Source organism: Erythrolamprus reginae, chromosome 6 (genome assembly GCF_031021105.1).
Source record: "Erythrolamprus reginae isolate rEryReg1 chromosome 6, rEryReg1.hap1, whole genome shotgun sequence".
Taxonomy (NCBI): Eukaryota; Metazoa; Chordata; class Lepidosauria; order Squamata; family Dipsadidae; genus Erythrolamprus; species Erythrolamprus reginae.
In genome coordinates, this window is record NC_091955.1 from 28,019,027 (window position 1) to 28,032,330 (window position 13,304).

General features: G+C 39.6%; 1 protein-coding gene across 3 annotated transcripts in view; it reads left to right on the plus strand.

The window, feature by feature from the left end:
* Nucleotides 1–13,304, plus strand: part of CADPS2 (calcium dependent secretion activator 2) — a 507,583-nt gene that overhangs the window by 186,312 nt on the left and 307,967 nt on the right. For all 3 annotated transcript variants that reach the window (XM_070755440.1, XM_070755441.1, XM_070755442.1), the window contains exon 3: nt 1,032–1,364. In XM_070755440.1, coding sequence (XP_070611541.1) covers nt 1,032–1,364 — 333 coding nt within the window. The remainder of the gene's footprint in view (nt 1–1,031; nt 1,365–13,304) is intronic.

Below are 13,304 nucleotides of genomic sequence, written 5' to 3' on the forward strand. Positions count from 1 at the left end.
GGTATGCTGCCGCCATTCATTTTTCTATGTAACGAAGTAGGCAAGTTTGATAGCCTTAAAATTTATTCATTTTGAAGGGGCTGTCAGACTCCATGTCAACCATTCTACCTCTTCTGTGATTTGACAGTTAATCTTTTTTTCCACCTGTATGTTTAGAGATAAAAAAGTACATTTCCTAAAAATTCTTTTCTTTTTTCTGTTTAAGAAGTAAGCAATCAAATACATGTTGCAAGTTCATGGTTAATGTGAGGCTTGGAGAAGAACAAGACATGACCATTTTGTAAATGTTGTCCGGAGCAATAGTGTGAGAAATAGGATGCAAGTGCAGGTAGTCCTCAAATTATGAATGGTTACTTAGTGACCATTTGAAGTTCTAAGTGACCTACCTGGAGGGTGCTTACAACATAGCTTCAGAGTTCTGATGGTTCCTTCTTCCATGATCATGTGAACATGCTTCAGGCACTCAACAACTTGGATGCATTTATGGCCATTTGCAGGGTCCAATCGTGTGATTGTATTTTATGACAGGTTTGCTGAAAGTATTTATTTCTGATTTTTGGAAAAACTATGCCCATAATAAGTCCTTGGTCTATTTAGCCACCATAGCATTGATTTAACAATTGTGGTGAATTGCACAATTTATGTTTAGACTCAGGAATAGAAAAATCATTCAGGAATATAAATTCAGAAAGGTTTTGGTTGAGACATGTAATTTCTTAAGAAAAAGGGTGAAGTACATGAGGAGAATAATTTGTAGTTACATACAGTAGTTATCTGAAACATCATGATTTTAAAAAAATGCTCAGCATAAGTAAAAATCAATAGATATTGAATGACAAGGTTTTTCTTGTTTTAGTGCTCTGGAAATAGTTTGTTTCCTGCTTCCAGGATGTTTTTAGCTGATATGAAATATCTACACGATTCCTTATCAAGGCAGTAAAATTGCTCCACAGCACAATAGTCTTTAAAAATCTGTTTGCCTCTTTTCCTTGCCTGCCTATATTCTAATGTCTTTCTTCTTCGTTCCAAAGGTTTTCCTCAGGAGTGACCGAGTTGCTAGGATGGTCCACAGTGGCGGATGCTCAGCAAATGATTTCAGAGATGTTTTTAAGAAGAACATAGAAAAAAGAGTCCGAAGTTTGCCTGAGATAGATGGATTAAGCAAAGAGACCGTGCTCAGTTCTTGGATAGCCAAATACGATGCCATTTACAGAGGAGAAGAGGATCTGTATAAACAGTCCAGTAGGATGGCTTTAAGTGCTGTATCTGAACTCATCTTAAGCAAAGAACAACTATATGAGATGTTCCAGCAGATTCTAGGTGTAAAGAAATTGGAGCATCAGTTGATCTATAATGCCTGTCAAGTAAGTAATTCATCTCAGCATACCTGTATCCATGGAATTTTCCATTCATTTCCTCTTGTCCCGTTCACAAGATCTTTTTCTCTTCCTGTTGTATCTACCCAGAATGTTTATTTCTTTGTAGAATTTGCATTGGGAGAGCTTTGGACCACAGAACTGAAAACTAATAAATACTCAAGGGCAATGAAGTTTACCTTTCATTAAATGCCAGTCATTGGGGGGGGGGGGGTGTTTGGTAATGATTATTCCCCTATTCCCTGTTTGTCCATATGCTGGGCTTTTGGAGACGGAACAAGCAGCTGTAATTTCCTGTCTAATTCTAGTTATGCAGAAGGGAGACAGGTTTTCTTTTATTTTCTGCACAAAAGGGAAAGAAAGCTCAATATTTCCTTCACATAGAAACCTAGCACAAAAGAAATACCCTACCCCACCCCCCTTTCCTTATCATCTTTCCCCCCTATGGTTTTTCTCCTGTCATTATGGCTTGGGCTAGAAGTATGCACACATGAAAGAAACTATAGAATTCAATGCAGTAGTGCTGTGAGTATCAGCTCATTATAAACATGTCTGTTTACTGCTCTTGAAATTCTGATTCTTCAGCAATGGCCATTAATTGTGGATCAGTCCTACTGGATGATTTCATACTTATTTGTAGGTGATATTACTGTGCCTCTTGCATTGTTTGGTTTTCTAACATCATTTCATAGCAATATTTTTTTCTTACTGTTTCTGTGCTCATATAAATACATCTATCAAAGACGTATGAATGCATCTATCGTTTAAGGTAATCGCTTTCTGCATTTGAAGGAGAGATTTCTGGCACTCAGACGTTTGTTACACTCGATTAATTTATTCATCCATCCATCCCCAAGGGCTGCAAATAATTTGTTGGTAATAGGAGGAATGTGCGTGTGGTTTATTCCATTGCATTTATTATTTGAGAATATTACGTAAAAATAAGAAAACATTGAGAATTGATACTATATGATGAATGGTGTGTGTATTTTATCTTTTGGCTTGAATAACATTGTCCTTGAAAATTGCAAATGAGAATTTCTGCTTCAAGACCATCATTTAAACCAAACCTTAAAATTAATCAAGAACAGATCTGGCATATATTCAGAGACAATCTTTCCCCCACATTTGCTGACGGTTCCCCCTCCCCCATATTTGGTGTGTAGAAGTATAACACAGCATTCATTCCCGGTAAGTGTTTCATAACAAATAAACCTGTAGTAATTTACATATTACTACTGGGGATGTATTGAGAGTGTCCTCTTGAGACATATTTGGCCTAACTACCTCATGCATTTCTCTCATATGCCCCTCATTGAACATGAATGTAAATATTTTATAAACGTCCATACTACTGAAGGGCTGCTCATCTTCAGCACTACTGGTGCGCTCTGGGAGACAGGCATGGGTGCGCGTACATGCATGTGTCAATGTGAGATTCGACTTCTGTGCATGTGTCGCAGGTGAAATCTCATGTGAGGGCTCTCACTTGTGTGAGATTTCACCTATTTTTAGTGATTTCCTTGCTTCTGTGCATGCTCAAAAGCAAAAAAATGTCAAAGATAGGTGAAATCTCTCGCATGCATGAGCATCCTCATATGAGACTTTGTGTACGGCACATGCACAGAAGTTGAATGTTGCACCGGGGTGCGCAGACACTCATTGGAGATGCACATCTATGTGCGCATCAAGAGTTTTGCTACCACACTGCCGTGTGGCTCCGTACCAGGTACAGCCCAACACTGGTCCATATCCTTAAAGATGTCTTACATCCTACTGTTTCAAAATGTCCCTTGCTAATCACTGCCCCCTGCTCAGCTGTCATATAATTACACTGTAATATTGATATTACAGTGTAATAACATTAACACCCTTGAAAATGTCCAAAGATACTTCACCAGAAGAGCACTTCACTCCTCCACTTGAAATAGAATATCCTATGAGACTAGACTTTCAATCCTAGGCCTAGAAAGTTTAGAACTAAGACGCCTTAAACAAGATCTAAGTATTGCCCACAAGATCATATGCTGCAACGTCCTGCCTATCAGTGACCACTTCAGCTTCAACCCCAACAACACAAGAGCACACAACAGATTTAAACTTAATATTAACTGCTCCAAACTTAACTGTAAAAAATATGACTTCAGTAACCGAGTTGTCGAAGCGTGGAACTCATTACCGGACGTCATAGTATCATCTCCAAACCCCCAACACTTTAACCTTAGATTATCTATGGTTGACCTATCCAGATTCCTAAGAGGTCAGTAAGGGGCGAGTACAAGTGCACTAGAGTGCCTTCCGTCCCCTGTCCTATTGCTCTCCTATATCTCCTATACCTTTCTTCTATTCCTATATCTCTTCTTCTATTCTTTCATTGATATGTTCTATTACTATATCTTCTTTTCTATTATTTCTTAGATATATTTTACTATGAGTATCTCCTCTATAACCTTCATCATGTATTTTACTATGTGTATATAAATATATACCCACTAAAACCCTCATTGTGTATTGGACAAAATAAATAAATAAAATAAATAAATAAATTTCTGCAAATCAGCTATCTGCGACAGTTATAATTGTTAAATGTCAGTTACAGGACATTCCTTTATAAAAGAATCACTGATAGAAAACATCATACTTGGGCATCTGTTAGAAAGTTGACAATTATAGGGGTGGGGAAGAAATGTTAAAAGCTGCACTACTCCAATAGCCTATACAGGTAGTCCTTGACTTTCTTGGTGGACATACCTTCAGGTAAAGAATTGGCTATCAAAAATTATAAAACAAAAATTAAAAATAAAACCAGAATTCTGTCTATTGGGAATTACAGACCAAAAAATGAAAAAAGAACATTATTATATTACACATATTGTTGATATTTAGCACTGCAAGATTAATTTAGAAATCAATGGAAATAAGGAATTATAGTTTAGCTGTCACCATCGACAGCATTTGTGTTGTGTTTATTTTGTGATGTTAGTTCTACTGTTTGTAAAGTTTGTATGAGAGAGGGAATGAGAGGGATAAAGGAAAAGATAGAAGTTTCACAGTAGCACCAATGCTACAGTTAGGGATTTAATTTACTCATCTGTTAACTATAAAATAGATTAAGATTAGATTTACTCATGGAAGGGCAAGAGCAAGGAAGAGGAAGTAGAAAGGAAGGGGATAGAGGGAGGAGGAAAGTAGGAAAGAGGCAGAGAGGGAGAAAGAAGATAGAGGGAAGGGAGGGAGATAGATGGAAGGAAGAGAGTAGTATGAAATATAGAGGGAAAATAGATGGGAGACAAAAGGTGCAAAATTAGGATAATTGTTCATGGCACATTGGACCGAAATGTATAATTGTCTATGTAGAGTTGGTGAAAAAAATTAAAATTAAATGAAATTAAAATTTAAAAACAACTGCAGTGATTCAGAAACTATGGTAGAAAAGGTCATAAAATGAACATGAAACCAACAACTGTCCTGCTTATCAACAAAGATGTTGAGGTTAATTGTGGTCATAAATTGAGGATCTCCTGTAGTGCAACAATGTAGATTATTCTGCCTAACTAATTATTCCCATTATGAAAACAAGCCAGATGCAAAGTAAATAAATATAAACTGATGACTCAAGGTTTCTAATAATTTGGGGAAATGGTGCTACAATTATTTTACCTTAAAACATTTGGTTGAAAGCTGTCCAGGTTCATTAGTCCCCATACTTTATATGACTCATTTCTGCAAAGGAGTAATGTGTTTACTTACCTGCCTCTTATTTGACTTTACTTTCACTGTATGAATCTGTATGTTCCTCCAAGGCAATCTGCTTGCATATGTGCTTGGCTAGCAAAAACCAAATATTGACTTATCAGATGCCCATGCACAATATGAAATTTGCCAAGTGTCAAAAGAAATGAAGGCACATGCTGCTTCGGTCTTTTAATTGAGTATCATGCAATTTCATCTTATGCTTTCTGAAATAACTGCTTTGCTCTTTTTGAGTAATAGCTTTTTCAAAAAAAGTGTGAACATAACTTCTGTGCATGCTGTTAAGGGCATATAGTCTGAATAGATTTTTTAAAAAACCATTCTAAAATATGAGTTCCCTATGTAACAGTATTAGGAGAAATACTTTTCAAATCACAATTTATGAATTCTTCCTAGGAGGCTGGTAAATAAAAGGTCATTTCTAAATAAGAATGCTTTTTAGAGATTTCATCACCTCCACTTCTTCTTAAAAATGTTTTTTACAACCTACCCACGTGTTTTAGTGCAATTGTTTAGCTTAAATCTGAAGTCAGCTTTTTTGCATTATACCCATATTCTGATTAAGGGGCGCTTGCAATTTGGGAATAAATTATTTTGTATTGATGATGCCTACATATTGCTATGGGAATATCTCATGACAAAAATTCTACAGTTCCCAAAGATAAATTGTAGAATATGGTTTTCTAGTCTACAAAGGAATTAGATTGTCTGGTTCAATTTTTGTTTGGTGAAAATTTAATTTCCTTTTTCTATACGCTGAAGACTCATAGGATAAAAAGCCTTAGTCTGCAAAGCTATTTATTTCTGTCAAAATAAAGCACCTAAGTTATAAGAATGGCTGTTCTTGGATATTTCACAAACTGCTGTGGTATTAGAACATCCTTCAATGGTATGATTCATATTAGGTTCCCAGAAATGCTTATAGTCATTGGTTACTGAGGGATGTTCCATATCTTTCATTGTTAATTCCATACCTTTTACAGTACTCCGTTTATATTTATGCATGGTTTTTTGAAGCAGAATGTATACAAATGAGCGTGAAAACCTTGTTTTCAAGAGAAGGAGTATTAGTTCATTCTCCATAGTGGATGGAGCTAATCTCCAAGAATGCAATGACACCATCCCTTTAGCCAATGAAGACTGAGTCTGACAAATTGTATAACTTTGTCCTCCTGCCTCAATTCCCTCTCTTTGACTCAGTCCTCAGGCTGACTAGGATGTGTGTTCTCCTATTGCTCCCATTCTTCTGAGGTGTTTCTCCACTGCCTATCATTGACCGATTGAACTGTGGCTTTCTCTCCAGCTGACCTACTACCATCAATTGGAGCAGGTGTGAGCTTCGGCTCTCATTGCTTGTCAAGCCTCGAGCTGAGGGCCGCTGCTTCTAGCCTCCCCGCTCCTTTGCTTTTAGCCTCAAGGGATCATCCAGTGCTCAATATCCCAGCTCTGTGTGAGGCGTGCTGGCCTGGCTTTGACAGTGTTTCTCCAATCTAGCCACTTGCTGTCTTTTCAATAGCTCGGTCTCTGGAGCCCTTCCACTCTCTTGCCAGTCGGCTAGGGCATGAAAGCTCAGACTTGAGCTTCGTCACTGGAGCTATCTTGCTCATGCAGCTGACTTGTTACATGCCACCTGGAATAGGGGTCTTGGCCCTTCACTCTAGTTTTCACCACCCCTTATTGAAGCAGGCCATGACAGTCCGGACTTGAGCTGTCATTGCTGGAGCTCTGTCATTCGTGTGGCTGGCCTGTCATCTGCCCTGTGGCATAGGGGTCTTGGCCCCTCATACCAGTACTAGCTGTTCACCAGCAAAGTTTGGTGATGTGTCAACCTCATGCGTTGCCCTCCCACCTCCCATGTTGTGGGTGTTAGGGATTGTGCCATAATAAATGGAAAAATTGGGCAGGAATAAACAGTGGTGACCTATTTGAAGTGGACATATTGACAGGTAGCGGCCATTTATATGCCACTTGGTGAAGCAGAGGCCATCTTGTGAGTGGTGGCCATTTTGAGTGTGGCACAAGTGCTGGTTCCATCCAGGACCATTCAGCAAGGTGCCAGCCATTCATGGCAGCCTTATTGAGTGGGGTCGAGCCCTATTAATCGCACCCAAGGGCCTCAAGGCCTGTTTCGAGTGGTAGCCACTGCTTATTTTTCTAAAGGTGAAATGGTACGGCATGGCAAGACCATAAAAGCCATTTGTCTATGAAGCAAGGCAAGCAGGATACAATCTCCAACCATGAGCCTTCAGCTGGGCTGTCTGGGTCGTCCTCCTGTAGAGACAGGTCCTACAAGCAGCATTCCTCCTCTGTGGGCATTCCTTCCAAGTCCTCAAAGACAGTCCAGAGGGACAAGAGCTGCAGGGCCAGGATGTTTGATAATATTTGCACCAGTCTACCCACACTTACCAGGAGTCCCATCAGGCTGGCCAAGGTAGCCCCACCCCAACGGTCAGAGGTGGCTAGGACATTGATTTAGCCAAGGTGGCCTTTCTGCATCCTCTGAAGCTGTTGGACAATACAAACCTGACTATAGCAGACAGTGACATCTGGAAGATCCCTTTCTCCCAAGGGGTTTCTGTGGTAACTTTCATTCTGATGGTTGCCGGGCTTCAGGACCCTTCCGCAATTGCAACACTTGACTCTAGTGTCCAAAGTCTGATAGCTATTGCATTAAAGCAGGGTATTGAAGTGGGTCTTCAACAAAAGGGAAGGTCCATGACTTCCACTACTGATATGGCTGATCTTTCTTTCCGCGCCTATTCCTCAGAGTATGTTGAATGCACAGGTGCTGATTTTGACCAACATTCCCCTGACTGCTTGCGGGGGTCTCAGTCCAACCTAGAAGAGGGGGATTAGATCTGGACCTGTCTGAGGATGAGGGGATTTCCGCCAACTCTCCTGTCTCGTCGGACCTGTTTCATCACAGCCTATTCAAATAGTTTTTGTTTAAAGCTAAGAATGTGGCTAATCAGCGGGCCACTCTCCCAGGGTCTTCTGATAGAACCTCTAATAAGAAACCCCTGTTTGAGGAGATCACCTCGAAAGCAGAGATGATTTCAGCTCCCTACTCTTTGTGGAAGCCGTCAGGTGCCAATGGCTTTCTCCCACATCAGGGCCCTTGCCCAATAATTTGGAGAAATGATACTTCAACATGGCGCTGGATCTAGCGCAACTTTTACATCTGCCTCCTATGGATGTCCCGGTGTCAGCTTTGTATTCATTAACCCACATGCCAGGTCAACCTGATAATCTGCTGCAGCTGGAGGACCAGAGGATGGAGCAGGCACTCCAGACAGCCCACCAGGTGGCTGCCTGGGCAGTTAGAGCATCCACCACCACCTCCTTTTCTCATGCACGTCATTGAGATGGCTGTGATAACTTCAGGAATGTCGCCCTCTGGCTGATATCAGGGGCCATCAGGACCTCAATAAACTGCTGGCCATGGCTCAGTTTACATCTAATGCCACCCTCCAGTTAGTCTGTTTTGCTGCCAGACCTATGGGGGTTTCTGCGGTAGCAGGAAGGATGAATTGGCTGCACAACTGACAATCAGACATGGACCACACATCTGGCATTTGCTCCCTACAAGGGCCAGCTATTGTTTGGGGATGTCTTGGATCCCATTGTGATAGAAGGGGGATCTCTGTATGTTCCATTCTGATTGAGAGGTCCTCCGACTGGACCCCACATTTGCCCCCAAAATAAACTCTTATTTTCAGTGCCCTGGAAATTGTCCTACTCAATTTTTGTCCCAATCCCAAAATGAGCCAGGGTGGCGCAGCAGGTAGAGTGCTGTACTGCAGGCCAGCGGTTCAAATCTCATCACCGGCTCAAGGTTGACTCAGCCTTCCATCCTTCCGAGGTGAGTAAAATGAGGACCCGGATTGGGGGGGCAATATGCTGGCTCTGTTAAAAAGTGCTATTGCTAACATGTTGTAAGCCGCCCTGAGTCTAAGGAGAAGGGTGGCATAAAAATCGAATAAATAAATAAATAAAATAATAAAATAAATCCTTCGTATTCTTTATAGGGACAGTGAAACATGCTTGATGTTAGGAGGACCCTGAAGGTCTACCTCAAGTGCACTTCCACCCTGCATGGAACAGAGCTGTTTTGTCTCTTTTAAACCCACTTCCTTGGGACAAAAGGTGTCTTCTACACTGTGGGGCACTGGCTGCATAGCATAATTGTGAAGGCTTACCTGCAGTCTTTGCCATGGCTGACTAGAATGACAGTGTACTCAACCCATAGTTCTGCAATGACAGCCATGGGGAAGGTGCGTTGGTCTTACCTGATACACCTCTTCTCGTAGGATGGAGCTAACTTCCAATCCCGCCCCAAGTTAGATTGGACTTTGGGACATCAAATTGTTATCTTCTACTTTGTTTGAACTTGGGAACTACACGTTGAGTTCGACCATCATCCTTCGTCAAAGAGGTGGAATTGAGGCAGGAGGACGAAGATATACAATTTGTCAGATTCAGTCCTCATTGGCTGAAGGGACGGTGTCATTCCATACTTGGAGGTTAGCTCCACCCTATGGGAAGAGGCATATCAGGTAAGACCAATCACCCATTTGTCAGTTATGAACATTATTAGCGGTTTTATGTATGTATGCGAATATTTAAAAAACTGAAGTTTCAAATGAGGATCCCGCACAGTTGGCATTAGGTGTCTTTAAACCATGGCTTTTATCTCTTGTCTAATGTTTCTGAACCTTGCCAACTTTAATATGTATGGATTTCAACTCACGGAATGTCCCACCCAGGATGTTGGCTGGGAAATCAGGGAATTGAGGTCCACACATTTTAAAGTTAGCAAGTTTGGAAACACTGTTCTTGTTGTTAGAGTTACCTGTGATCATACCACTGAAAATTGACAATGTTGTATTATTTCCCACTTTTTAAAAAAAGGAATAATGAAAATAAATTAAAATCTAGTGGCCTTGTGCCTACAATGATCATCACTGTGTGACCTCACCTTATTATTTTGGAAACCTTGGAGACTTTCACTATTTGCATAGATTTTTCTCTTGCTCCTAACCTTTCTTTAATAAAGATTACACAATTGAAGGAAATAATCAATTAATACTATCTATTGGGGGGGGCATTCCAAAAGACATATCCTATTTTTAATTAAAAATTTGTATAAATCATAGATCTTGAGTACTCCCAGACTTTTTTATTTTAAATTGACACTGAGAAATACAGGACATTTATATCATGTTCAAAAAAATATTATGTGATTGCTTTAAAAAGCTACTTCAATAAAGGTGAATGAAATTAGAATTAAGTAAAATGATCCTGCCTTTTATGCTATCCTTACCTTACTTGTGGAGTAGACATATGTATTCCAAATTTGATTTTTTTAAAAATATAAAAAGCCAATGTGTATTTAACAGGCGCCCTTCCTAGTTATAGAACCGCAATGGTGAATCTATGGCACACGTGGCCATAGTTCCCTCTAAGCTGAGCAGTGAGCTATCGCTCACTTAAAAATCATCATCAACTCAGAGTTTTCCAAACCTGCCCAGAAGCCGAGAGGGAAAGAGTGAGAAGGAAGGAGAGAGAGAGGAAGAGAGAGAAACAGATAGAAAAAAGAGAGGAAGGAAAAGAGAAAGAAAAAGAATGGGAGTAAGGAAGAGAGAAAGAAAATCTAGTTTGAAACTAGCTCAAATATTTAAGTGACATTTTGATATTGATAGAATTGCCCTATTATGAGCTCACTGTTATAGACAACACAGTACAGTATTTTATTTTGAAATTCTCTGAGGCAAAACAGGGTGGGTTTTTTATTTGTTTGTTTGTTTGTTTGTTTGTTTGTTTATTCATTCATTCATTCATTCATTTATTTATTTATTTATTTATTTATTTATTTATTTATTTATTTTTTCTGTGCCGCTCAGTCCCGAAGGGACTGCCGCTCAGACACTATACTCTTCCGCCCACCCCCCAAAAAAAATTAGAGGGAACACTGCACGTGGCGGATGTGTGGCAGGCAGAGCCATCTCTCTGGGCACACAAGCTGTCGCCCGTTGCTCTTCTGGGTTCTGGCATGCCAGACAGCTGGTCTTCATGCATACAGGAGGGCAGGAAATCAGAAGAGCAACCAACCAAAGTGCATATGTGTGCTGGGAAGACAATCTTCCAGTTTCCTGCACATGCATGCGCACCAGCCAGCTGGTCTTCACATGTGCATGCATGCCAGAAACCAGAAGACCAGGTGACTGGTGCACATACATGCATCAGAAACCGGAAGATCGTCTTCCCAGCGCATGTATGTGCTCAAGGCCTCCGCTCTTCCGGTTTCCAGCATGCGCGCCAGCCACCTGGTCTTCATGTGCACATGCATGCCAGAAAAACCAGAAAACCAGGTGGCCACATGACTGCCAAACTATTCCCACTCAGTCACATGACTCCCCAAGCCATGCCCACCAAACAAGCTATGCCCACCAGAACCGGTAGTAAAAAAATTTAACCCACCCCTGAACATTTTCTTGAAATCATTATTGGAAGAACTAAATTCTGAGTTGGCAGAAGTATTTTTTTTTCTCTTCCATACTCTTTTTACCTTATGCCTGGGAGAGACATGGCAACCAGGCAATCTGATTTCCTTGACTTCTCAGCCTTTTCTTTTCCTGGTTTCTGATCAATAAATAAGCAGGAGCAAAATGTTTTTGTTTCAATCTGGGGACAATGCCATAGGAACATTGATTTCTTTTCAATTCAATCAACTATTCCATTCAACATTCAACACAATAGGTTCTTTTATTTACCCTTTAAAGATGACTTTCATGCAGAAAAGGTACACATTGTCTTATATTCATTTTAGTTCCTCTACCAGTTCTATTTTTAAAGAATATTTTTCATTACTTAAAACATTGTGAATATTTCTTTGAGAGACAGAAGATGCAAACATATCCTTTATTAAATTAAACATGAACTTCTTAGTCCAACAGATCCTTCCTCATGTGAAAGCTTTGTTAAGGTCAATGTGTGCAAACATTAAAATTGCAGATTGCAAACATTAAAACTGCAGATTGTTGCAACTACCTCTGTTGAGAACAATTGGTCACAATAGAACTTCCATATGGAGAAGTCTGCACTCACTGTGCTATTGAAAACCTGCATAGCACGGCACTTGTCAGTCACCAAAGACTAGCAGTTTGTTGCAATTTGCCAATCTTCACAATTTAAGATATATTGTCACCTTGGTTTTATATGTAACCCAGCTTTGTTTGATTCCTTCATTAGTTTTAAGATGAACTGATAAAAATTGCTAGAATTAATTTGTAGTTTTAGCCTTGTTTAATACACATTGGTTACTCATTAACTCTCTAACCAGCAACAGTTATGACTGAGCACAATTTATCATTCATATTTATCAGTTTAGGCATAAGTTGGATCTATAAAATATTACATATCTATTGATGGAAGTAAAAATCTTAATTTCATACTGAAGATATTTTCACACTCCTTACAGTATACTGTTGCAAAAAACTGTCCTTGAATATATATACTGTAAATGCTAACATACAACTTTGCATTGTGCTTGCCTACTTTGACTTGAAAAGTAAATTGAGGAGTCCATTACAGCTTTAACTTTTATGTTGGGAAAAGGGGGGCTTTCTGCATAATTAAGTATACTGCAGAAGAAACTAATTTGCTGGTTCTCATTTTGAGCAGAGATTATTCACCCTGTTTTCCATTATTTTGGATTTTAGCAGATTAAACTGTATTAGTTTCATGGCTATGGTTGGTTTAATTAAATTTGTACAGCGAGGCACCCTACCAATGGCAAGAGTGCAATAGATCCAGCTAATGTAATGTTTGTCACAATTGTACTTTGGGGGGCTGTTCACCTACTTACACGCTTCAGTTGTGGAAATGGATGTAAACAATCTATGGCCAATGTGTAAGGATAAAAGAGCTGCTTCAGAATATTAACCTTCCTCAGTGGAATTCTTAGGAAATAAATGTTGGGTTGCCTTTTTTGCTGTGCTTCCCTCTCAGGATTGGTTGGTTTGAGATGTAATGCTAAACTATTAAGCATAGCTTCCCCAGATTCTTCCCCACCTATCCAAGAATAATAATAATAATAATAATAATAATAATAATAATAATAATTATTATTATTATTATTATTATTAATTAGATTTGTATGCCGCCCCTCTCCGT